The 27751-nt window shown below is 38.5% G+C and overlaps 1 protein-coding gene across 1 annotated transcript in view; it reads left to right on the top strand.

Moving 5' to 3' along the window:
- Positions 1 to 27751, top strand: part of LOC128811727 (BEN domain-containing protein 5) — a 561665-nt gene that overhangs the window by 338955 nt on the left and 194959 nt on the right. Inside the window, exon 5 of the mRNA XM_053985562.1 lies at positions 14527 to 14743. Coding sequence (XP_053841537.1) covers positions 14527 to 14743 — 217 coding nt within the window. The remainder of the gene's footprint in view (positions 1 to 14526; positions 14744 to 27751) is intronic.

Genomic DNA, 27751 nt, shown 5'->3' with positions numbered 1-27751 from the left:
CCACACTGCATTCTAACCATCGAGTGCTAGGAACTGGCTGAGAGCAGCAACAGTGCAAGCTGATCTGTCATGGAGAGTTGGGCTCAGATTTGGTTTGTTTGAGTTATGAAAATGCCTCGGCCTTTTAGCCTGTTCCCCTGGGAGTTTGATGTGTCACACGCTGCAGCAGCATGGGACAAACACAAGCCAGGCATCTCCCGAAGGGAGACCCCAGCGATCCGTGCAGCAGGAGCGCTGCAGGCCCACATGATCTGCATCAGCACTGCTGTGTGGGACATGGATTATGTCTGGGGTAAGTGCTTTAAGCAGCCAGGCCCTCACGGCTAATGGACATCAAGTTTAATGATTCTGAGACAGATTCATAAAGGAATATGAGCATGATCACATCCAGTTGAAAATGCTATAAGCCATGATATCTTTTTTCTCCCAGTTCCAATCCAGGTAATTAAAGCTAAAGAACTTTTAGAGGTTTTATATTTTCATTTTTAGTGCTGTGGAACTTAAAATAATACATACCTATGTTTTTAAATATACAAATAGTGAACAAAACTACACGGAAGTAGTTTTTGTTCTTCTGTTTTCATGTTTTAATGTAGTATATGGGCTTCCTTTTTTAAAGTCAGCTGTTAACTTTTAAGACCTTTCAGCATATATTTTTCCCGTGCTTGAATTTTTATAGTCATTAATGGAATAGGAAATGGCATCTACCTTCCTGCCTCTTAATGCTAAACCCTAATTTATGAATCCTACTTAAAACTGTGGTTCATGTTCAGCAGGACTGTGCATCTGCTCAAAGCTAAGCTAATGTACAACTGTGAGAAAATGAGACTGATGCAAAGTCTTCTGCAAAGATTTCAAACCAGTGACCTACAGAATAGCTTGATGTATTTTTAAAAAAATTAATTGTATGTGTATTGAATTTTCCCCACTATTTCAGTGAAAGCACCATACATTTTATCTTTAGTATTACATGGCTAAATTTCCTAAGATGCTGGCCATAATAGTTAACAGACACCTGTGTTTGGATAAACAACACCTCTGTGCCTTCTGGTCCCATTTAAAGACCAAAGGGACAATGTTTAATACATGGTATTGCCTGGAAAAGCAACAGATAAGAAAATTGTGACTCCTGCTTGAAAGCCTTTAAGTATTTAAGGTTATTACAAGCTAAATTTTCACCATTTGTGTGTTTAAACTGAGAGCTGTGTGTTATTTTTCAAGACCTCTTACAAAAATTTCCTACAAGTATTTTGACAAATGTCCTGTCATTCTCCTGGAAATACACAATATATATGGAGCATTTTGAAGATGTTTTGCTTATAAAAGTTTTTGTATTCCATATGTTGCTTTCTCTTGTTTTCTCTTATTTAAGCATAAATATTACAGCTTCTTGACACTGTTTGGGAGATTTTTAGATGCTTTGTTTCAATACCTCATCCATATTGCAGTAAAGACTGCTGTTTTTAACAAAAGTGCCGGTCCTATAAAGCCTTACTTGTCCAAAATGGAAGTTAATACTTGGATCAAGCCTTTAGAAATGTGAAACAGATGCGTTCCTGGGAGAAATGTAAAATAATCCCCAGAAAACCTTACACCAAATATAAATAAAATGCAGTGACAGTCCTACTGGCTTTTCTGTAGGTGCTAATGTTTTTATGCAGGGTGGTCTAACATGGTGAAGGTAAGGGTAACTCATCATGGTGATGCAGGGTAAAGACCTGAAAGACACTGAGGAGCATTACTCTACTTGCTAATATTGCATTAGGAAAACAGAAAGACAAAGCGGATGGAATTGATTGTATTTCGCTTTACATAAAGTTTTCACATCCTTCCATGCATGACTTCATGTTTAAATTGTATTTTACAGTTGTTGCTGCTGATCAGCTCAGGAAATACTGAGAAACATAGAAAGCAACCCCATCATCTTTAGTTCTTTTCTGTTTTCCCTTTTTTAATTTTATCATTGGAGTCTGTGACCTAAGACCTTCTTTTAGAGTTTTCTCTGTCCACTTTTTCCTCATCTGGAATCTACAGGCACCACATATATTTCACTAGGAATATGTGGTGATTGGTCTGGACTAGCAACTAGTGCAACATCTGCTTCTATTATCTCACTGATTAGGCCCTGGAAGTACAAACATTTGAACAATGACTTTAAGAGAAACCTCTCTGGAGCCTCACAGTGTGTGCCTAGAAATCATGGGAGGCATAGTTTTTACAGGTACATATCTGTCATCTGGAACTCAAACTGTCTCTTATAAACCTCCATACCTCTTCCCAGAGCTTCCTAAAGATTTAGCTCAGAGAATCTTTGAGGGGTGAAGAGCGAGGAGGGTCTCCTCTCTTTTGATTGCATTTCCTGAAAGCACAGAAAAAAAATGCTTCTGTTGACCAGATATCAAGTTCTGCACTGTGTTGGTGATCACTGGCTTGTAGACAACTACCTGATATACAACTCATCCCATCCTCTCACAGGGTATCAGCCTCCCTGCTGACCTGGGAGCAGAGTGTGTGTTCTCTGTTTTATAACAGTCTAAAGAGGAAGGAAAAGTGTCTAGAACTTTGTCAGCTGCAGGAGAATGTGAAGAGTCTTTCAAGGCTAAATAAAACTTGGTGTAATTTAACAAAATCTATCTTACATTTCCTTTCCCTTCACCATCATGTCTAGTTATATTGCAGAAGAGGGTAAAGGAGGTAATGCTCCTGTAGTCTAAACAAACTCAGCATGGTGAAATGGGGCAGTACTTTTAAATATGCATAAGGATTGCAGTTGCTCCATTTTGTGACACTGACTGTTCAGGTAGAGGCAAAAAAAAAAGCAAAGCAACAAACCATAGAGTTTTCCCAAAATTAATATTTTTTAAAGGGCTATCAAGAAAAATGATGCTGTAACTATTATTGTGAAAAATTGGAGTGGCCTGGGTGATATCACACATACAGTTTGGAAAAACAAGATTAGTGTAACACACCATTTTTCAATTTCTCCTGTCTTCAACAGCTCCAACCACTGCAGCATCTCATTTTTTTAACTTTGTGTCTGGGATGAGAAACCCCATGTGTGTACAATGGTTTCTGACTGCCCGCCGCTCCCAGCTTTTTCCCTCTGTTTCTGTGTGTACTGTAAATAAGGAGAGACCGAGAGAGCAGGATACTTACAGGACTCAATACTACTCTGGGGGTCAGCAGCTAGGAATGTTGGAAAAGAGGGAAGGAGGGAATTGTCTTTTATTTCCCCTGCAGGCTGAGGCCAGCACCCTTGCATTGGGTTCATCTCTGTTACCTGGGGAGGAAAGCCTGCTTAGGTTATTTCTGAACCAGCATCAGTGGGCAAAAAGACCAATGTGAATAAGATGGCAAAGGATTTGAGTTGCAAGAAAATATTAGAACTTTTTTCCCCTCAGTAAAATAAAGATTTTGTTCTCTAGATGGCCATCTAGATGGTGTTTTTTCTTAGAGCTGGGCTCAGTGGGGAGAGGGAACGAGGTCAGCATGTGTTGGAGTTGGGAGGCCCAGGGTGTTTGCAAAGCAGTAGCCCCTGGTCTGTGAGCCAGAGTATTGAATCCTGTTTCATTCACTTTCATCTTTCAAGGAAAAGGCTTGCCATGTTTGTTGCTCCCTTCTGACTGGGAAAACTGAGGCTTTTCCTTCCAGGCTTCTTTTTTCTTTCACTGCTGTGTGTTTAATGCGATAGCTCTGAGTGCTGTCTCCAGAAGGGATAAATAAAGGACACAAAAGGCAGGGCTTCCCCTAAACAATGCACATTTAGCCCTGAAAATGCAGTATTGCCATTGCTAACAGGCCACATGCTGGCACAGGGGATAAATGGGAGACCTACAGCCTCTCCTTGTAGTAGAGAAATGCAAGCACCCTTGGAGATGGGTCCTCTGCAACACTCTCAAGAGTAGGAGGATGTTATAAAGTAGTTTTTCAATGGAGAGAGGTGAAAGGAGGCAATTTGAAGGAACTTACAGAGGAGCATGGAGAATAAAATTTGTGTATGTGCAAGATGTGTAGCCTGGGGAAGAAATAAAATTTTTTCGATACTGAATTTAAATTATTTTGCTCTCACATTGCCATGTCTTGTACATGTTTTAAAATTATGTGCTTTCACGCAAAGAAATCAGGAGGTTCTACAGCATCAGTCAGTCTTTATAGCAAACAAGGAGGTACCTATCTTAGACCTGCTCTTTTCTGGGAATAAAGATGAGGCACTATCAGAGATTGAGAAGATGGAGCAAATTGATTAATTAAAAAGTAGTAAATCATCAGTCCCACATGATTTATGTATAAAAGAATTCTGAGGAAGATTAGGAATGAATTAGCTGAACTGCTAACAAAGATATGCACTCTCATTAAAACCAAGCTCTTTTCCAGAGGGTTGGCAAGTATCTGGGGTTTATCCTATATTTAGACCAGTAAGCATTGCATCTGCACATTGCAAATGGTCGAAACAGGAATTTAAAAGGGAATAATAAAACACCTGGAAGATCGTGATGTGAGAGACTTTAATGAGAACAGCTTCAGCAAAGGAAAACCATGTCTCACTACATTGCTTAGAACTCTGTGAATGTGCCCATAAAAAGGAATTAGAATGATCATCCTGGATCAGACCAAAATTCCCTCTAGCCCAGAATCCTGCCTCTGTCAGTGCCCCACAGAAAAGAGAGAGGAATAAAAAGAGTTAGATAACCCTTTTTCCCCTGGACTTGATTGACAGCAACAAAGGCCATGTCTGAATTTAAGGGGGTCATCTGCTGATATGCTGACATCATCCCTTTCCCAGAAACCAGTCCTGAACTCATGGGTGCTCAGAGACAGAATTTCCCCCACTCACAAAAAGGAATTGGGTGGCAAAATAAACAATGTTAGACCACTTTCAGTTTTCCTGAAAAGGGACTCTGACAGGTTGGATGTTCAGAGTAGCAATAACCAGCTCCTGAGGTATAACTGTACCAGTAGTGTTTTCATCTAGTGAGGCTACTGTGTTGTTTTGTTGGCTCTTCACTCCCCCAGCCAAACATTTCCTGGCAGGCCACACCTAGAGCTTCTGCTGGCCACAGCTCTGGATACTCTACAGTCCACGGTGCTCTCACCCACTGTTCCTATTAGCTCCCATCACTCTGCTGACTTTCGTTGTTTCAATTTCAACCCTTGGAAAAGTAAGCACAGTGCTGAGAACCAGGCACAGGCTCCCAGTTCTTAAGAGAGGCTTAAAGAGCTTCTCAGACTACCATGACTTGCAGAAGGCTTTAAGACAAGTCTCCTTTATACCCATACCCCCCCCCCCACATTTTTTAAAGATTTTTTTTTAAATGTAACCTTTGTATTTTGCTGCTTTATACTCTTCCTAGATTGACTCACTTGGACAATTGGTTGACAAGGTCTTTTTCACATTTTCTTCTTGTGATGAAGTAAGTCCCTTTGTAACAGAAAAATACAATTATACCTACATGTATAGTTGCAATATGTGCCAAAGAAAGGTGCTTCTGGCTTCCTCACCAACCTTTCCAATTTATCTCCCTTCAATTGCATTGGATACCAAGGTACACTTTCCCCCTGGGAATTCCTGGGAATGTTTCCTCACCTTTGGGTTTCAGCTCCCAGTCTTAGTGAGATGAGCTGCCTGACATAATGTATTTTGACTTTTTAAAAGCATGTGACAAAGTCTGTCACAAGACACTGCTGCAAAGGCTAAGTAGTCACATATGGTGACAGGGCAAGTATCCCCATAGATCAAAACCCGACAAGGAAACAAAAAGGCAGAGGGCTAAGTGGTCAGTTTTCATCCCGCTAAAAGGCCAGCAGCTGTGTTTCTTAAAGTTAACTATCAAGTCACATGCTAAATATCTTTATTAATGATCCTGGGAGAGAGAGGTGAAGGATTAGGTGGTAACATTTACAAATGATGTGTAATTACTTAAGTAATTTAAGCCTGTAGCACACTGTTGCAAACTTCTGGCTGATCTAGCAAGAAGGTTCATTCCTGACAAATGAGAAGTTAGTCTGTGGAGGAAACCACACAAAAATGTTATCCTCTGACTAAAGGGAAAAGCCCTGAACACTGCTGTTGGCAGTTCCACAGCAGAATCATTTGAGATGCTGTTATGGTAGAAAAAGTGAACAAGGTGCTGGAAGGCGTATGAAATGGGGCATTAAAAATGAATTACTGAACTCGGTCTTCATTGTGTGCAGACAGATGAGAGGATAAAGCAAAATATTATGGAGAAGTTTCCCCAGCTAACAAAGTCTGATCCATGATGACAATTTCCTGTTTTCTTTTGTCTTTATCCTGCTCATACATCATCTGCTATCAGAGATGCACTGATCTTTATCAGGAACAATATACTTTGGGAAGGCAAAGGCTTCCAGAACATTTGAGATCTTGCTAAGGACAGTTCAGGATCAACCAAGCTACAATTGGCAAAAACCTCTTTCCTATCTGTTCTTCCTTCCTTTGGTAGTTTCTTAAAATTCACATCTAAATGACATAAATTAAAAATCTCAACTTTGTATTTAGACTGTTGAGATCATCAACATTTTAAACATGGATTTCAGAATTCATATGTTACTGAAAAGCTTCTTCAAGTTGGGGCTCTTATGAGACTTATAAATTATTCTTGCATAGAGAAGTCACCTGAGACTAACCTAAATGAAGTTAACATAGATTTTAAAAATTATTCTTGCAGAAGAACAGGGAGTGGTGGGAATATATGAACAGATGGGAAAGGGAGAAGAGGAGACTGAAGAAAAGGCTAATTAGGTAATTGAGGCTAAGAGGCTATTAGAGCTGACCCAGTGGTCTACTGGTAATGCAGTTCAGGGACTTGAATTTGGGATTGAGGTTGGTCCCTCATTCCCAGGCCAACACATGCTCCAAACATCATAAGGACTCAGTTTCACAGCCCGTATCATCCTGTAAGAATGTGTTTTCCAGTCAACATAATCTGGAGGGATTATATGTCAGATTATAGTGGAGACAGGAAAGAATTACTGAGTAAAATGCTGAATTTGGTCATGAAGATGTTAAATTATTATGCTAATGGATAAATGGTTTGGTGAAATTCTTTGGAATTCATCTGAATTTTCTATTGAAAAAAAAAATCGAAATAAGTGTGTTTTGAAGAGATTCTCAGTAAGAATTAACTATTTCTCACCAAGCAGCCTTTCCTAAAATTTATCCTCAAGCATGGCTTTTCTTTCCAGAGATCATAGACAAAGCAATGACCTAAAAAGGCATTTATTTTAAGTCATTCCATTATCTTGTTCCTGCCAGTTTGTAGCTGGTGTGGTTGTGGTGTGCCAGTCTTGTTCCCTTCTCTCTGTCTCCTGACCTACCTTATTTTCCAATGCAGTCAATGATGCACATTCTTCTGGATTTTATTTGCTTATTTGCTCCCTGATGTCAGTATATGCAAACTGTCTTCTGAAGCTGTCAGGAGCTTTGCTCTTTTGTGGCCAGAGAATCTGGTACAGGTCAAAGACAGGACAGGAATTGTGCTGAGGTGGAACATTTCTTGTCCTCACCTTTTTCTGGTGCAACATTATTTATGCTGAGTTTATTCTTTTAAATTTTTCCACTTATTTACAGCATTTGTGGCTGCTCTTTCTCAGTTTCTCCAAAATCCTTTTGTTTTTCTTTTCTACACTGCAAACTTTGGAACTACAGTGGCGTGTCACTCCTTTATTTCCCTTGTTCCTTACCTTACTCAGTGATTCTTATCACAAATTCTCATGTGCCAATTAAAGCATTTCTAAATTTTATTTTTAATCTGTTTTGGTTTTTTTTTTTTTTGTTTGTTTATTCTGCATTTCAGGACATAAATGCTGGCCCCTGCATCCTATTCTTGCACTCATGATATCTTCAGAGAATCACAACACATGCATGGCTAACTAGTGGAAAGTTGGCTTTTCTCCTTCTCTTTCTTTTTTGTCATTTACAAACACTGCATAGAGATATTTCTATTTAGACAATCCATGGCTGGAATACCTGTGGCCAGTAGGCAAATAATATTTTGACTGAAGAAAAAATCAGCACCATTCATTATCCCTGCAGTTTAAAAGAGAGTTTCTGTAGAATAATTGCTGTGTTGGAACTGCTGCTTCAGAGAAAAATCACTGCAGTTTGAGATTTAGCAACTGGACAGAATAAACAAAAGATGGAGGGGGGAGTATGGCTTTGGCTCTGGAGGTAGGCAGGGGGGAGGAAAAAGGGGAATTGGCTGCTTGTCCACTGGAAATCCCACTTGTACCTGCTGCTGGCAGAAGATTTTAGATTTTGCTATCAGCTGACAGCTGCTCTCAGACATACTGAAGTGTTTTGTCGAAAGAGTGATAAATTTTGACATTTGTGGACAAATTTCATGTTTAGGAGACATAGACAAGTGAGAAGTAATAGAAGGCATTGAATGAAACCTCCTTCCACAAAACCAGATTGAGGTTTGGAGAAGCTGAAGCACCACTTTTCTCCATTTGAGGGATGGAGTGTTGCCCTACCTCATATGAGGAGCTAGGGCAACACTCAATCCTTCAAAGATCCCTCGAAGATGCCACAGAGATTTTAATTGCTTAAAATTAATTCAGTCATTTCAAAAATTATTTCTTGCCAGTTTACACTTTATCAGCCCTCCCTTTCATTCTCCTAGTTCTGGCAAACTGAAGGAAACTTCATTTCTGCAGAACCTGGGGAAAGGTTTTCAGCATTGCTTCATATCTCATAATCATGACCCTTCCCTGCTTCTTCCCGTGCTTCCCACATGGTACACTCTTTCCTCCCTATTTCTGGTCACTCTTAAGAGTAATGACTTCCACTGATTCCCTCTGGTTTTAGGCAGAAAAGGTTTCTTTATGTTTAATAGTTAAAAATGCCGTGTTTTCTCCTTGAAGTTGTAAAGAATGAAGAGACTTTACAAGCAATCTTTTTGCAGATCATTATTATTTGAATTCCCTAACAGTTTTGATAGATGTTGCTTAATTATTTCAATTAAAATGAAAGCGGCATGCTTAACGTGTAGAGTTTCTGATTTTTATTAAATTGAATTACACAATATTTTGATTTTTGTACTTAAGAAGAAGAAACCAGGTACTGTTAGAGGTGGAAAACCTTGAGGTCTTAAATTATGAAAATATTTGGGGAACATTGTAATACACAGTAGGAAGAAAAAAAGCAGGACTTGTTTTGCAGTGTCTGAAACTGAGTTAGCTGTGCCAAAACCCATTCAGTTGTCTGCAAAAAATATTTAACACCATCTGACATATTCACTGTCACTCCATGCTCTGTGAATCAAATCTAAAATTATGTGCAAGAAAAAAACCCTACAAACTTATTTTGTCACAAGTAAGCTAAGAATTTTGAAGATGGTCAGCTCCACTTGTCAACAAGAATAAGCAAGAAGAAAAATAATGGCTTATACTAACAGAGAAAGAAGTCAGGAAGAAAAGGGCTGCCTTCCAGAAGAGGAGTTTGCAGCACAAGATTTACATCCTTAGATTTTGTACAGAGTTTGTTGGATTTCTTGCAGTGAATAACTGGGGACATCCAGCTCTAGGACTAAAATTTAAACTCTCAGAAAGAGTAGCCAAATCTAGTATTTAGGACAATGTCTGTAAATACCCAGAGATCATTTTTCAAAATTGAATCAGAATCAAGTTTTGGGTCAGTAGGCTTAATTTTGTCTGAGATTGTGACTCAGGCCCACCCCTTTGAGTTCTATAGGCAGGCTTGGAAATTTGTGAATTTGTTGATTAGTGTCCCTCCCCATGCAAAACGATGGCAATTGAAAATGCTCACCACAGTGTGTCACCACAGCTAACGCTGCACCACAACTTGAGCATTTCTCTACAAGTCAGATCCAGTAATTTTTCTTTTGGCCATTGATTTTTTACAGCACCTGCAGTTTTTTGTTTTTGCTCCAAAGATCATCATCTCACTTTGAAGTCTCCTGACTGGGTTATGTCTAACCCGATCCTGTGGAGGCAAGGGACTGAATAATCACTTTATGAGTGCCATATTAAAAGCTGTCCAAAGACTATTTATGCTGCTCATTAAAGTCATTGGGAATTTGGCTGGGCCAGAGCTCCCTGCTTTGGTCATGCGATAGGGAGAGGAAAGCGTTCCAAAAATCGTTATTTTGTAATTACTTGTGCTGTGGTGCCACAAGAGGATTTGATTATCACCCTTCTATGTTTAAAACTTAGATACCACAAAGCAGTACGATCAGTACCCCCAGTGTTTGTCCTCCAAAGCATTGATTAACTGCCAATTTTCAAATGGAAATAAGCAGAATGTAGCAGGAAAAAAAAAAAAGAAAAAAAAAAGCAGGACAAGTTTGATTTAAAAGTCAAAATTCTTAGAGCTGAAGTTAAAATTGTGTTCAAATTAGAAGTATAGTTAGGATGAAGTTTTTGAAGTTCTGAATTATACCACTTACTGCCTCTTGTAGTAGCAAGGAGTAAAATCTTGGGGCCTCTAAAATCATCAGGTTTTTGATTCTGGGTAAGGACAGCAATTTTAATTTTTATTTTTTGTACACTGACAAATTTGATCCTAATGCACACTACCAAAACAGAGCAAATGTTCTGACTGCAGACGATGCTGCTGCAAACACAGGAACAGGAAAGCGCGTGCACACTCACATTTGGAGCAACAAATCCACTGGGTTGGGAGTCAGACAGGAGAAGACACGCAAAGGCTCAACCTTTTGGCACTGGATTGTTAGCATCAAAATAGAAAAAAACTCTCCACTTCTGTGCCTCTTTCTTCCTTGGACAGAAAGAGTTTTGTGTTTATCTTTAAGACTAGGCATTCTGAATTTGTGCCAAACTGATGTGTGATCTCAAGCTTCATTTCTTTAAACACATCTAGAAAACAGGCTAGGAAGGAGTTGTGTGCACATTATTCTCTGAGACTGTGCTTGGAATGGAGGTGGTTCTCCTTTAAATAACCACTCAGGAGCTCAGAGATCCGGGCAGTTGTGTATCAATTAGCAGGATGCATTGCTGAGTGTGAGCTGCCTGGAAATGCAAAGGGACAAGTCAGAGCATTGAGGTTTCCACCATCGTTTTGCCTTCCTGCCTCTAACTACAAATCAGCTTCATTGTGACTCACGGCATAAGAAGTTGGTGCATTTCTGCAGATCCATGATAAGATATTTTTCTTTAGTAAGAAATGCAGTTAGACTCTGCATTCTGAATCTGTTCCTGCCAGGCCTTAGATGCATTAGTATTCCACTGGCAGCTGCCTGTAGGTAGGAATATTGTTTTTGTCCATAACCAGAGGGAACAATCAGACTAAGCCGTTCCCCAGCTATAAACCAGCCAAAGTAATTGGGTTTAATTTTAATTTTTGTAATAGCTTTAAATTAATAGGAGCAGCTGCTGCCACAGTGTGTGGGTGTCCTTTTCCAGAAGGCATAGAACAAAAAAGGGAAAGAGTAAACAATAGTGTGTCTAGGACACAAAGGTTAATTCAAGAACTGAGCAATGTCTTTTCCTTATCAAAAACTCAGTTGGTGATATCTAGCACTTTGTCTCTTTTCTTTCCTTTTCTTTCCCTTTTTTTCTTTTCTTCTTTAATTCCCTGATAAGATCTCAATCTGATTAAGCTCCTGTGTGTAAAGATGTGTTGTTGGTATCTAAATGCTAACTCTCTTTCTCTGTATGACTCACAAATAGATTAGCAGTGACAAAGTGCTAGGAGAGATAAAAATAGATTAGCAGTGACAGGAGTACTATTATAATTATTTTTGGAAGATATGGTTTGAATTAAGAGTTTGGGCACTTTTTGCCCTGAGAGGGTGAATTTAAACCTAGGAACTGAGGATGGTTTCTGCTGTTGTGTCAGACACCAGATAGTGAAATGTCAATACCAGATGTCCTAGACATCAAGATTAGCCATAATAGCCAAATGCAGCCATAAAGTGATGTGTCAAAGTGGATAATAAAACAGATGCTTAGCTTTTATAATGAAGGGGAAAGGGAATGAAATATCAAAAGTGCCTTTAATACATTAACAAAGTTGTCTTCAACTTGCTTAAAAGTAGAAAGTTATTGAACCAAGGAGATCTATGTGTCATTTAAACATTAACTATCAGCAGATGAATTTCAATTAGCATTAGCCTTTCTAAAATCCTGAATTTCCTCCTATTGGTCTCATTTTACATGAAATTTTTATAGCACAAAGTGAGTCTTGTCCTTTATTATTTTCCCCATGCTAATTTGGAAACAAATAAAGTTCAACAACTCAGCAACACACTGTTTAAACTTGCATTATGGTTTGAGGACTGGGAGCTGGAATGCATTTACCCACTGCCATATCATCTGCTTGATTTGAGATCAAATGAGGGATGTCCTATAGCACTCCAGAGTAAGGGCAAATGATAGAAATATGTTAAGATACTGAAGAAAACCATTAGGTAAGAGGGCTGCATGCAGATGGCTGGTGGCATTTTTTCCCTACTGATACTTTTTTAAAAAGAATAAAAGTTTTGGTTTTCTGTCTTTTATATTCATGTGTTAAATAGAATTTCCAGATCTTAGTGGTGAGAAAATGTCTTATTTAAGAAAAAAAAATCTTTAAATCATAGATTTCATTAGGTTTCGAAAAGTCCTTTAATATCATTGAGTCCAACTTTTATCCTGGCACTGCCAATGCTGCCCCTAAAACACGTCCCCAGGTGCCACATCTACACATCCTTTAAACACCTCCAGGAATGGTGACTCCACCACGTGCCCAGACAGCCTCTTCCAATGTTTGACAATCCTGCCATTGAAGAAATATTTCCTAATAACCAATCTAAATTCGAGGTGTGGCCTCACAATGCCCAGTGCAGATGGACAGTCACTGCCCTGGCCCTGCTGGCCACACCATTGCTGGCACAGGCCAGGTGCCACTGGCCTTCCTGCCCACCTGGGCACAGCTGGCTCATGTTCACTCATGATGGTGAAGTAAATTATTGAGGTCCTGAATGTTCAAGAAGGAGGGCATTAAAAAGGGCAGATAAATTCTTTTTCTGAGTGTAATTAACTGCGTCACTTGTTCTTTCTTTTGCTTTCTCAAGAAGATCTCAATTCCTTTCTGTTTCTCTTTGTAGATCCTGAGTCTTGCTGGTCAGACTCGTTAACTGCTGGTAATTGACAAACATGTACCTGTGTATAATGAGAGGGTTTTGTCCTCTAATTCATATTAGCAATGAGAGGCCAAAACTGAGGCTCTGCAGCAGACCAGCTTCCCGGAATGATTACAAAGACACACATTACTGGTGCTATGTCTGTAAATCTTGTTATGCTTTTCCCTCACCATGATCCCAGTTTAGCTGAGATCTGCTTCAATCATTAGATGAGACCTGTTTTTAAGGTTGTGTAATTGAATCAGGTAAAGTCTGCAGGACCACAGCATTTTGTTGCCAAACATGACTGGTAAGTTACTTACATCAAATTACAAGTGCATGGCATGATTGGACACTATTCCTGTCTGAATAAAGCTGGAAATTCCACCTAAGAAATGAACAAAGCATACGAATGGAAACAGTGAACATCTCTCATCCATAGAATGAGTTTTTGCCTCACCTCTCAAACATTACTTATTTCTCTTGAAAAGTAAGAGAATAATTGGAGTTGTGTGAGAGATTGCAGGCAGATATTTGTTATTCCTCAAAGAGATAGCACCTTGATAACAATGACATAAATGTCTTTATTATAATTATTTACCATAATGTATATTCATTTCTATCCTGCCAGATAAACCAGAAAGGAGAGCAGCAGTCCAATTTGGAATGGGAACAAACACTCTTTTCTCCTGTATTTTCTATTTTAAGGCCTGGCCATTTTCTATACCTGAAGTTTCATTTGTATGATTTTTAGATTGTTTGTTTATTTTTTAACCTCAAGAATTTATCTTTTGTTCCATTCATTGGCTAGATGTTGATATGTATCCTGACTATTAAGGAGAGATATATATATGTAAAGATGTTCTGAATTTCAGTAATACTTTTGTCAATGTTGCCTTATGCTGACATTCCTGCATTAGCTGTGCCTCCTCTCCATGCTGGTGAATTGAACCTGTAAGAAAGGGTGTAGGTTTGGCTGAAGCCTGTCTATGAGTTAAGAGTGGTGTGAGGTTGCAGCAGCCTGGTAGTGAAGTAGAGGTCACTTGGACAGCCTGTGCATCCTTTTCACTTTGTGGGAATGGATTTCCCTGGTTGTATGATGCTCTCCCTGCTGTGGTGACTCTGCCAGCCTGGGCACCCGGGCAGAGCTGCAGTCCCTGTGGTGACAGTGGCACTGGAGCTGTCACAGCTCCCAAACACAAGCTCCCAAACACAAGCTCTGGGATCTCCTGGCCAACTCCTGAGCTGTTCAAGCTGCTCCACTTCCTTTACTTTGGAGGGAATCTGAATCTCACACAGATCAGATCTCTTACATCCATGTCGATACACATCAATTAATGCATATTGAGATTCCTATGGTGGCATAAAACTTGGAGGAAAAAATTTACTTACAGATGTATTTTTGTTTGTTTTTGTTTTTCAGGCAAAGAATCCCCTCCAAAAACGTGTATTACTACCGCTGCCCAGACCACAGGAAGAACTATGTCATGTCCTTTGCTTTTTGCTTCGACCGAGAGGACGACACTTACCAGTTTGCCTACTGCTACCCCTACACCTACACTCGCCTTCAGCACTACCTGGACAACCTCCAGAGGAGGAACATGGACTACTTCTGCAGGGAATTGCTGGGGCTCAGCGTGGTAAGTACCAGCAAACTTCATTATGGATGTCTATCTACCCTTAAATGCTTCCAGAGAATCATTCATCATCCTTGCTAAAGCACCCACATACACATATTTGTTTTCTTGTTATCAATGACACAGGAAGAAGCGTACCTGCATGGTGAAATATAGGCAAATGCTAATTTAATTTCACATAAAATATTTCCTTTGCAATAGTCAAGGCAATGCTAGATTCCTGTGTAGGATCAGTTCGCCTCTAAAGACATTAAAAGATGAAACTGAAACAGCTTTATTGAAGAAATGTGATTTTTAGAGTACTCTGACCATTTGTCTCTCTGGAAGTGCTTTTCTGTTCAGAAAGAAATATGGGGTTTTTGACCCAGAAGATAACTTTTCTTGATAAAATAATGCAAAACATGCACAAAACAGCTCTTTTCTCTTCTCTTAAAAATTCGTGCTTTGGTCATTTGCAATTAGAAGGGATTTAGTGGTCTCTGTGTAGATCCTAATGGCCACATAAAATGAAGTGTCATAGTTCTTCTGGAGCAGGAAGGAGAGTTAATGGTAAGGCTGAACTTCTGTTCACTTTGCTATAATCTTCCTCTGAAATGTTCCCTGTCCAGGGGATTAGGAAAGCATGACTCAGCCACTCCCATGTCAACTCAGAAATCATCAGATTAAAAAATAATAGCTCAAATCTCTTTTCTCTTTTTTTTTTTTTTTTTAAACTTTTGCTTTCTCAGACATTATAATGCACTTGTACCACACTTAATCTTTTCTCTGAGATTTGATTTGGTCTAAACTTGTAGTGTGTGTTTCAGAATCAGAAAGCTGTGAAGGCTGCTGATCCCAGCAGCAGGGGCTTTGAAAAGAAACCCAGAATATATTGTGAACATCAAAATGAAATCATATGTATACCCTGCACTGAAACAAATGAAAGGCTTCCACCATTAAAGCAGGCCATTGAGATTCCTAGGTGGCATAAAGCTTGGAGGAAAAAATTTACTTACAGGCAAGAGTAAAAACAGAATTAACAAAAGAAGTAGTTTTGTAACCCTTTTTGTAGGTTAAGTACAGTTCTTGTTCTAAAGATGACTATTGCATATCCATGAACTGGCGTTAATTATTAATCATTCCAATTAGGGGGACAAACAATTATAAGGGAAAGGGGTATTAAAAAATAGAAAAGTAAAATCTGCAAAGGCTGGGCGGAAAGAGCACTATCATCTTAATGTGTGTAGGGCTTTAATTATTAATCTTAGAGGACAGAGCTGTCATTAATTCTATAATGAAACAGAATTTGTTTCCTTTCACTCTGAAACTAGTGTATAAACAGTCTCATTTGCATATTCATCAAACCTCTGATCTGACTGATTAAAACACAGAGATTGAAGGATTTGTCTTTTATCTGCATTTTGACAGACAGAGCTATACTCTTAAATCTTGTTAACATTGTGTTACCAGTAGTTGCTAAATATTATTTTTCATATTTCAGCACACTAAACAAACAGATGCCACTCAAAATGTGGCAGGAAATGTGCTGTGTATAAGTCCTGCTTTTATATCTATATGTACACACACAGTATGTTTTGCAGAAATTGATATGGTAACATTTTTCAGCTCACCAAGCTATATAAAAAAGCTTCTGAATCAGGCTCATGCTGTAATCTTTGTGAGCAACATTACAATCTCAGAGCATTTCTGGCTTTTCTCCACACACAACTGTCCTAGAACAGCTTGGTAATTTAATGTCTTTGCTGAGCTTGAATAGACAATTTCCATAAGTTCTCTGCAAGTTAAATATTTTAACATAGAGCTTTGTTGCTATCATACATCTTTAAATGGTGAAAAACAGGATCCTTCATTCTTCACTGCACAGTGCTCCATAAAAGCAGAAGCTGGCTGTACTTTGGAGAATTGCGTGCCATATAGGATAGATTTAGAGCTGAGAAAGAGAGCTCTGTCCCTGCCCTGGCCCCTTATGTAAGATAAGAGGAATCAGATTGGCATAAAGAGGCCCTCAGAAGCTCTATTCCTGGCCAAGGGACGATACCCCTGGCAGCACATGGTGAAAGGTATTTTAAAGATGCCGTCTGAGGACAAACTCTGGAGTCCTCATGCAGGGCACGGGGCTGAGGAGGGAGAGCATGGAAAGGAAAGGCTGCAGCACATCTGTCGAGCTGCCACGCAGCTGCTGGTCCCCTCGGGTTCATTCCAGGGGAATTGCACAGCCCCCTGCTGCAGTCTGTGGTTAGGAGGCTGGGGAAGTGTTTGAAACAATTTCACTTCTGTTGGATTATGTGGTTTTAAGCTGTGTCTCTTGGAGATGGCAGAATCTCACCACAGATCTTTGGAACTGTTTTGGTTTGGGTTTTTTTTTTTTTTTTTTTTTTTTTTTTTTTTCTTTGTTGTGGAAAAGTAAAACTCAAGTCACAAGAAGCCATGCCTAGAGGATTACTCCTGGAGGCTTTCTGAGTGCACATTTTGCTGCATATAATGTTTTCAAGGCAATCTAATTTCTAATCTAATTTCATATCTTCTCTAAAGAAAGTCCTCTGCCTCCGTTAACTCCTGAAATACTATCAGTAATTCTATGAAAATTGAAAGTGAAATATCGGTATGGGACATGTAATTGTCATTAGGATGGAGAATGACAAAATGGTTCAGAGCCAAATGGCAAAGTTTCCTATTCCTATTTAAATTGATAACTTAGCAGTACTATTTCTGACCTTTTAATGTTTATATTCTTTACTTCAGAGAGCTATCCCATTTGGCACATTCTAGATGTGCCAAATGTTCTTGAAAACAGTCTCTCCTGCAAGTGAGCTGAGATGGTCACCCAGGTACCATTTAAACTGCTATTTTCATTCTGCTGTTATTGGCCTTGGATAACTTCAGATTTTCTTTGGTTTGCCCCAACAGATCACAAGTCCAAATCTGTGAGCACTTTTTCAAATTGTGGAATTATTTTTTTGTATATTATTGATGTGTTTCTCCTCTCAGCAAATACTATGCAATATTTCACAGCACAACATAATTTAAAACTATTTTTATATTTCTGTGAAAATATAATAAGCCCAGGCACATTTTACATTACAGTACCTATTTTATGATATTTATTCAGTCTCACATGCACTAGCTATGTGTGTAGCATTACAGCCAATTCTTAAGAGTTGGCAAAATTTTGGAGTGTGTTGTCATTTGAAGCTGGTAATTCAAATTGCCTGTGTGTGATTGAACTTTGTGGACAATTGATGAGACCTGTACCTCCACCAGTATTCCATGGACATGCATAATAAATTAAATGAGTTTTGGACAGCCTGGCTCAACTCCTACAGCCCACTTTACAAATTGACACTGTCTGGGCATTATTTTCATTACTCACTCCAAAGAGAACCAGGATTAATCAGAGCCAGATACTTCCTTTCACTCCATTAGGCAATGGTGCTTCCAAATTACACTTGAGGAGAATTGTGACTGCACATACAAACCACGAGCCTCAAAGGGACTCGCAGAGTACACAGAGACTGGAATATGGAATTCTGTTAAATTAAATATTAAACACACGTATTTTAAAACAAGAAGGCAATATGTCTAATGTAGGGCTCTGTAAATGAGCCGATCTCTTAAGTCAGGTATGGAACACTGAAAGACACAGGCTGCAACACAGAGTGCTTCCTCCTGACTCCACACCACTTTGGGGTGTGCTTTTAATTTACATGAGTTACTCCTGATTCATGCTGGTACCAGAGAGAAGCAGGATGATGCCCTAAGACTGTGAAACTGCACACCAGATGTCACATTGCCGCTTCATTGCCCAAATTTCCTTTATTTACTGACTAAATGGCTTTGTACCCCAGTAAAAATACTTGATCGGTTCTACCATTTTCTACTGGTCCATTTTTAACTGCTCAGTTATGAATGTTTTAAAGCATGAAGCAAAGAAAATAGGCAGTTTTTCTAAGGTTGAAATACCCATTTCTGCATTCAACTCTGGGTTATGTAATAACAGCTCTGTAGAAGAAAAGTATACTCTTGGTCTTTGGAAAAAAATAGAAGTTGCAGGCTTCTGTGTAATGTAATGTACCTCTGAAATCCTGTTGGTGTCAGATACTGTATTTTCCAATGGATTTGAATGTAACTAGGTTGAAATGTCATGTAAATGTAATTTGTGGCAATTTACTTGGCCTGAAAAAGGCCACAGAAATAGTGCTTAGGAAAAGTAAATCCCCTTTCTCATTTCTCAGTAGTTTAAAAGTGCAGCTATGTATATGTTCAGGACACATTATCTTTATGCAGTCGTGTATTTTTTACTCCTATAGTGCTGCTGTTCCCAAAACATTCGTAATATGGATGTCATCCCAACACTGTATGTGAGATTTTAAATGTTCCTACAGCTATTTTCTTAGCTGGATTGGATATCAGCAGAAGTAGAGTTAGACCTAAAAATAACACCACCAGCAGTTCTTTCCAAAATAAAATATGATTTATAGCATATAATAGCACAGTGTGTTACCGGGGAAATTATATAAATAACATGAAAAATTACAGGGGACTATTCTATAGCATCAGTTTTAAGGAAAATTTCTTTGTTACAATTTAAAGGGAGTTCTGGGAGATAACCTGGCCTGTGGGACCAGAGTAGGAAGGATAGGTGAAATGATGTTACTACTGAATGTTGCCATCTGTCTGTAGGATATATACAAGGGTTCATGGTAAAACCAAGTTGGCAGCAATATATAGTTTTTGAAAAAAAACAAACCATAAAATCATCATTTGCAGTTAATATCATGCAAGGTTACTAAATGCATAAAGTGGTCATTTCTTAAATTACAGAAAGAACACTGTTAGATAAAGTAAAATATTTTCTAGAAGGATTTGCATTAACTGCTCTTTATTTAATTATGAGTAAAAATGTTTAAATTGTGAAGAAGGATTCAAATCTTAAGTCCTTTTTGCAGGTCCCATTTTATAACTACCATTCTCCATTAAAAAAAAAACAAACAAAAAAACTCTTGGAAAAAGCACTTCACCAAAAAAAGAAGCTTTGAGCACAAAAGTCCCACTGAGGTAAGAAATCATCTGAAGGAAAAAAAAAAAAGTTATGATCTATTTTATTAAGAAAAAACTTCCTGAAAGAAATGACAGTAAATGAATTATGTGGCAAAGTTAGTCTAAGCAAACTCTTTTCATGCACAGGTCCCACCCTTTCATCTTGTAGCCACTCAGGGAAACCTTTGGAAAATCAGTGACTTTTCTGAAGTTTTCACTGGACTTTTTGTAGCTGTTCAGGTTGGCCTTTTGCTTCATGGCTCTTCCCATTTCCAAATCAGACTCTTCATCTCACCTTTACTCCACACTTGTCCTTCATCTGGCTTGCCCTTTCTCTGCCTCAAATCTAACCTTCCCTTTTCTTTCCATTTAGTTTATACTCTCCTAAGCTAGCTAAAAGAAAGAAGCTGTGATATTTGTTTTCTGCTCTTCTGTTACTTATCCTGCTTTGTTCTTTCCTATTCATTCCCCTCATCTCTTTGAGTTGTGAAGGGCAAATCCAAAATAGCTGTGAGGTCTTTTAAATACCAGGACTGCACAAGGTAGTCATGTTCTCCTCTATGCGCTCGATATCCCCACCTCAGTGCCATTTCACATGACTTAATATCCTGTTCTAGGACTTGTCTTCCTTGTCCTTCTGTCTTTTGTGTTCCCTATTTGCTCCATCCTTTAGTATGTACTCCTGCATTTCCAGAAATGCTGGAATAATATGTTGCTTGTCCAAGGGAACACTAATGATCCAGTCAGATGCCTGAAATGGCTGAACTCACAGCCAGGAGCAGGAAGGCATTTCAGGGTCTGGCTCCTTTTCTCGTGGCAATGGCAAATTTCAAGTAAAAGGCAGGTTTTACTCATTCCCATCCTCAGCACTTTCTCCTACTTGGTTGAACGCCACAGAGCTCCATGGGGTAACTTTAATCCCAGTGGGAAACCTACTGGTTTTGTCTACACAGAGAGTTCAACCTCAGATCTAGGCAGTTGCCTTTAGTTACTGCACCCTAAGCTTCTGGGGATATGAAGAACCTATTTTTACTTTCCATGTTCAGTGCTGACTAGAATTCCTGTTTTTTAGTTGGTGCTTGGGAAATAACATGGCACAAGCAATTAATATAATCCCATAAAAAACCCTCAGTCTGAGGTCCTGTGTGTACACCAACATAAAGCTTTTTCATGGTTTTAAAATCTATTTAGTTGCCCTGCAGGCCACGAGCGTACTTTGAGGGTGTATGTAGGGCCCTGAGAAAACCCTAGAATGCCTTCAGTCTTCTTGCACTTCCATTTCCAGAAATTTGTTTTCCCTGCTTTGTAGCAGAGCACTAAGCAATAATTACCATGTTGATAGTGATGCTGGATGTACTCACACGGAGGGGAAATCGTGCTATGTGGAGCTATTAACTACATTTGCCCCGTAGCACTTCACTGCACTGACTCTGCTGGGATTTTGGCTGTGTTTGAGCTGGTTTCTGTTTAGATCTCCTGAGTGGTGACTGTGTAATGCATCTGTGGGGTTGGAGTAATATTTTAATCTTTATTCTTTTACTGTAGACCCAGAAGATGATTAGCCTGGCTCACATTACCTGTAGGGCTGAAACCTTGGGATTGAAGGCTTATTTAACAATTTCAAAGTCTTCTCAGTCCTAATGATTTGGATTTATGCCTTTTAATTTAACCAAAAAAAGAACTATTTATTGATTAAACTTTACACCAGCTCTAGAATGTAAGTATAATATATTAAAATCTCTAAATACCTCAGGCAAAATCTTGTTCACATAATTTATGTGAACTGAGCATTGTGGCTCTGATCCAGCAAAACACTTAAGTGTAGATTTAAACTTAAGCATGTTAAATAGACATGTTGAAGTCACTGGCACAGTTCATGACATCAAGTTTAATGTGTGTAAAATGTCCTTAAGCTCCAAGATCAAAACAATCAGCACTTAGGCCAGGTGCCCTAATGTTTTGTCATGAACTTGTACTACCACTATAACAACATGCCTACAGGCAAAAAATAATAATAAAATCCCCCTTTTTGCACTTCCCTATAAATATGCGAAATGTCTGTGTGTAAAGTGAATCCCACCATTGCTCAGCAATCTTTTTTTTTTTTTTTTAGCAGGAAGGTGTGCATTCGAGGCCTTCTGCATAAGAGATTTGTGCTAATCCTGGAGTTCTTTGTCCTTGCCAGGCACATGTTCAGTAAGACTTTATCTCTTTTGTCTTAAGCCTTGAAAGCTAAAAGCTGGCTCTAAGAAGACTTCTGCCTGTATGTCAGAAGGGATTTGGGGAGGTATCATATAGAAATGAGAAAATAAAGACATAAGAACATATTTTGATGCAGATTATAAAATAGTAGAGACAAAGGCAGTGTAGCTCATGTGGCCCCAGCTGGCTGAGTGCATCCTTACTGTTGACCCAAGTATTTGAAGATACGTACTTGAAGAGAGGAAGTAAGGCTCATGAAAATATAATACATACAAGGAAGCACAGCTGAGAGATATTATGTGTAGCCTGTGATCTGTGGTTGATTTCAGTGTGATTTTAATGACCCTCACTTTTCTGCACTGTTAGCAAAGTATTTTTGAATCAAAGAATAGTGCAATGATGAAGCACATCAAACTTACATGTAAGGGAGGCTAGTACCATCCTTATTTTAAGACATCATGTTGCATTCAACCATATTTTATTTTAGAAGACTATGATATTCCTGGAAAAGACAAAAAAAAGAGTGTTTTCTAGAAAATGTTGCTGCTGTTGAAGTGCTGTTATTATCCACAAATACTGAAAGCAATATTTATCTTTTTTTTAAAGACAAAATTACATACAAATAACATGAGGAGACAGAAGCTTTTTAATGTAAAGCAGTAGGTACTTAATTGAAAACTGTTATTTTCACTTCTTAGGAAATATAAGATACAGCTTAAAGCCTTTTTAATACTCTTTAAAAGAGATCTTACATGGCAACCAGTCATATTGGTACATGAAAAGAACTGCAGTCTCTGATAAAGATCCTCTTTTTCATGTTTTCAAACAGCAGCTGAGCACCATACTGTGGCAGCAGAGAACAATCTGAGAAAATGAACACGGATTGAAAAGGCCCCAGTTACATGACATTTCCAGTGGAAAAAAAAAGAGCCAATCTTAGGCCCACAGTCAAATATTTTCACTCAGAATTCCCTAGAATTGTGGACATACCTTTCCACAGAAAGTGTGTTTTTTCTGAACCACCTTTTCTGATGTTCTAATAAATATGTGACATGGAGGAAGACAAAGGAGAGGTACCATCCATTTCAGGAGTTTTCATGAGTATACATGAAAGAAAAATCTGTTTTAGAAATAATTTTCCTCCCATTTATTTTTAATTTCTCATTAATTGCATCTAATTTTGCACTTAGTCCTAATTAGTTAAAGTTTAAGATGACTATTACTTTCTCCAAATCTGACAACTTCAGGATTTTATAATACATACTTTTTTTCCTCCTGCATTATGGTGGTTTATAATAATGCATTAATATCCATAATTCTATTTTTAATCAGCTTCTTAATTCATTAGTAACAGCTGCATATTGTTAAATGTTTGTTTTCCCTCCCCCCCCCCCTTTTTAAAAACATCTATGTTGCTTAGAATTAAAATATTAACTAGTCTTTCCATATTTATGAATGCTGCGCTGTTCTCAGCATGGAATAAGGGAAAATCTCATGCCTGTCTTTAAAGAAAACCCACTTTTTTTTTTTAAATTTTTGCTCTGACAACCTCCAAAATATTGCATAAATATCAGTGAGTTAAGGTTCATAGCATTCCTCTGACTGCAGTGTCCTTTTATGGGAAAGGAGACTATTGCAGAAACCTGGACTGCTTGGGAGCAGCCTGTGGGAAAGCCTTTGGTGTTCATTTGGAGAGGTCAGCCACAGCACCCAGATAATTTAGATGGAGCTCAGGGCAGGACCGAGTCCTCCAATCCTTGTCAGGACCCTGGACAGCGCAGCCCATCGGGCTTTCCGAGGCGCTCCCAGCGCCTTTTCACGTTCACTTCCGGAGAAGCTGAGCACACAAACTTCTCTTTTCAGAGCTCCTGATGCACAAAACTGAGCCCCAGCTCCTGGCATTTACACCCCAAAAATAAGTTTAGCGGTTTGGAAACCAGGTCCTATTTTTGTAGCTGCTGAGCTCCTCAAATTATGGCCGTGGTTTTCAGGAAAAGAGCTAGAAGTGCAGTCTGCTATTTTGCACAGTTTATGTGATTCAAAACCTCAAGTCTGTTTTTCTTATTTTCCTTCTGAGAATGAAAAATAGCCTGTAATGTGTTATGTCTGATGGGAAATTTATAGGAATGTCAGAGATGACTGATTAAGGGCACTTTGTAGATTAACAGATGATGACTAAAACAGAGGTTGATGGTACTCTGGTGAAAAAAAAGAGGAGATATTTTGGCAATACAGTGAGATCCATCAAGACTTGTCTGAGACCTAGACACAGATATTAATCCAAACAATGAATATTTCAAAATCTGAAAGATACTATGTAGAACAAGAATAGTGTTGCTGCACACAACAGGGTGCTCAGCAGCATTGCATCTTCTTTGTCTCCTGTGAGTGGATATAATATACTCTCCTTCTTGCCTTAGTCTGTCTTTCTCTTTAAAGCTTAAGGAAATGGTCCAAATCTTTGGCAAGGTCTAGGTAATCAAGTTATCACCATAAATTACTTTGCTATCTCCTGTGTGGGGACCATCTATCTCTTATGGGAATTATTGATATAGAGGTTCCTGCAGAATTTATAAAAGGTTTTGGGGTGGGTTGTTTCTTGTTTTGGTTTTTCCTTTTAATTTTAGTGGCCTCTTAATGGAGAGTCCAGACAATTTATGTCCTTGCTCTCAAGGGAACAAACTGCTCAGAATGTGAACTCAGGAAAAGAGAATCTGTGTTCCAAAGGTGTACCTTACTGCTGTTGTAATCATCCTTACAAGATACTGTGGCAGCACCAGATTTGCCTTCAGCTCCAGCTGATTTTGAAATCCTTCAGAGCTTTAGGAATAAAACTGCACATATCCTCTAGATTTCTTTTATCGAAATAGATAAGGTTTTGTAACAGCAAATAACACTGTAGAGCTGAACAAAATTGTCCTCCTATAAGTGAGACTTGGATGCACTCAGACCAAATAAGATTGTGGACTCATACTACACAGACTCATAGGAAAACAGAGGAAAAGGTATTATATTCCCCATGGTCAAACAGAATTCTTGTCCATCGTGGCTGAAACTCCCATTAGCCATGGCAACCAAGGAGGGAAATACACAGCAACAGATAACATCTAATTTAATGCTGACAAAGAGGTGGGATGCATTGATCTGTTTGGAAGAAAACTTCATTCTTTTTCATTCCTATAATTCAGATTTTCTCATTACTGGACACAGATGGCAAAATATAATTTTATTAACTATGACCATTTGTTTTGTGGTTCATCAATTAAATTGGAGAGATTACAGAGGCTGGTTCATGCCAGCCATTAACAGAAACAAGTTAGTAGCTAGAGCTATACTGCAAATGGCTATAGATGTTGCATACAGTGCTTCAAGATCATTTGTTGCTATGACAATAATGGAGCAAAATGACTGTGGTCTCTGAAATCTCAGATTTTTCATCTTCCCAGAGAAATATAGGCAAATACAAACTCTTAGAAATCTGGACTTCCTATAGAACTACAATGAATTTATGTATATTACAGTACAATGAATTTATGTATGCCGTTCTCTCTCTGCTTATTAGAAAGTCAAATCAGAGAAAAAAAAAAGGAAAATCAATTTATTGCAAAGCTCCTGGACAACAACCATTTCCCCTTCTATGTACTGCAAAGTCAGTATGAACCATCAGGTAGTACCAAGGAAAGTAAACTGATGGTTCCTGTCGCAGCCATCTACAGAATCTCCTGTACTAGCCAAGCAAATTTTTGGTAGAAGTGAATGAGAGCTGCATGCCAAAACCTTTCTTGTTCTCATCTGTCTTTACTTGTTTGATAAGAACTGCACCTGTGTTCATTTTTTTGACGAACTGGATTCTAGAAATTATTTCCACACCAGTTTCATGTGTTTACATATAATAGCACAAATTTCCTGACATGCTCAATCTGAAAACTTGGAAAGAAAGAAGTTCTCTCCTGCAAATGGGAACCACAGAGTAATTGCTCCTTAATCCCTTTTTTAAGATAACTGAGGGGTGTGACCCTTTTTTATGTCTATGTATTTTTTTGAAATGCAGATAAGCTCTCTTTTCTTTCATAGAGTCACAAATTATTATCTTTACATGCAATAGTGCTCGATCACAACAAGAGGTTTAGAAAGACCTTGGACTGATGATGATTAGCATCCCTAAAATACTCATTCACAAAAGACACCTTCTTTGATTAGCTTCAGAAATTGCTCCATGTGGTAGAAAGTAGGATAGCCTGTACTCTGGCAGCAGCACACACTACATGATTTATTGAAAAACGTCAACAGGAGATGTGTCTTTAACTCAATAGGGAGCCCGTGTGCACAGACAGTTCAGAATATTGGGCTTTTCTGGGAATTGTATTGCACAGAAATTTATTAGAAATCACTAAGGTGTTTCAACATATTATTTCTTTGATTCAAAAAACCCCAAAATGATGATAAGGCAAGGATAACAGCTCACTGCATAGCAGTAATGTGTCATGATAGTAAACCTCTGGAGCTGATCACACATGATCAGATCTCCCTGGCTGCACTTAGTGCTGGTGGCAGATGTATTTCAGAAATGATCATGGATAGAATTCCTTACAGCAGCTTCATACCACATTCTGTGTGCTGGGAATACCCATCTGCACCCCTGGCTGCAGCCAACATGAGCACATTTTACAGTTTATGTTCCAGGGATAGTCCACGTTTATTCTCTCTGGGACACACCTTCACCCTATTGGAGTTGTGTAAACTGATTGTTGCTCAAATTATCCCAAATTCTGAAAGCCTGGAACAATTCTGTTAATAGCTAACATATAGCCAAGAATGGCTGTTTTCAGAAGTCCATTGCATCTCAAAGCATTACGTGTGGATATATCCTGATTTCAAAAGGTCATATTCATTACAAGTAGAAACATCATAACTAACAATAAACTGGAATCTATCTGAATGGCATTAATTTCTATAAGGAAACATGATAATTCTCACATTTCCTGTCTTCTGATCAATACAATTTGAAATATTTAATGTTTTAATATTGCTAATTTTGGACAGCCTCTCCTTTCCAATTTTTCCTTTTTTTTTTCCTTTTTCATTTTTAATCAACAGAGCATCTGAAAGTGCCACAGTCAAGCTGAGTATTTCATAATGCTCCATTCAGTTTCTATATAATTGGGTAAAGGCCTTTTTTTTTTTTTTTTTTACTATTATCAAAACCACTTCCATTGTTCCTCTCATTTTTCATGACACGTGCACTGGAGCATTGGTCACAACCTCCTTACCCTTCCCCTGTCCAAGCTGCCTTCCTTTGGAGAGCAATGTCAGTGACAGAGGCAGCAGGAGAAGATCTGAAATCTGACTTCTCCTGAGCTGTGCCTCATTACAGTAAAGGTTCTTCTAGATTACATCTAGATGGTTTGTTTGTTGTTTCAGAATTAACCAAATTATTATCTCTGCCTTTTCCCAAGTTTCCTGCTTTGAAGATATAATTAATTTCTAAGATTCCAGGAGATCTTTAGAGATCTACTTTCACACACCTAAATTATTCAGGAATCATCTTGATTCATTGGCTGTTTAGGTGGTTTTAACACAGGTCTCCACTCTCAACACAATCAAAGAAGCCACAAAAGAAACACAGACATGAAGTTACTCACTAGTACCTTGTAGATACATTCTGACTATTGGGTAAATCAGTGAGGGACCTATTGGAGTATTTAACATCCTTTATGTGATGAGGATTGTCTTGTGGTTTGAATTTCTTTGCATAGAACAGTTCTGACATAG

This window comes from Vidua macroura, chromosome 9 (assembly GCF_024509145.1).
Source record: "Vidua macroura isolate BioBank_ID:100142 chromosome 9, ASM2450914v1, whole genome shotgun sequence".
Lineage (NCBI taxonomy): Eukaryota > Metazoa > Chordata > Aves > Passeriformes > Viduidae > Vidua > Vidua macroura.
Note: the sequence above shows the minus strand (reverse complement) of the source record. Positions and strands in the feature narration are given on the sequence as shown.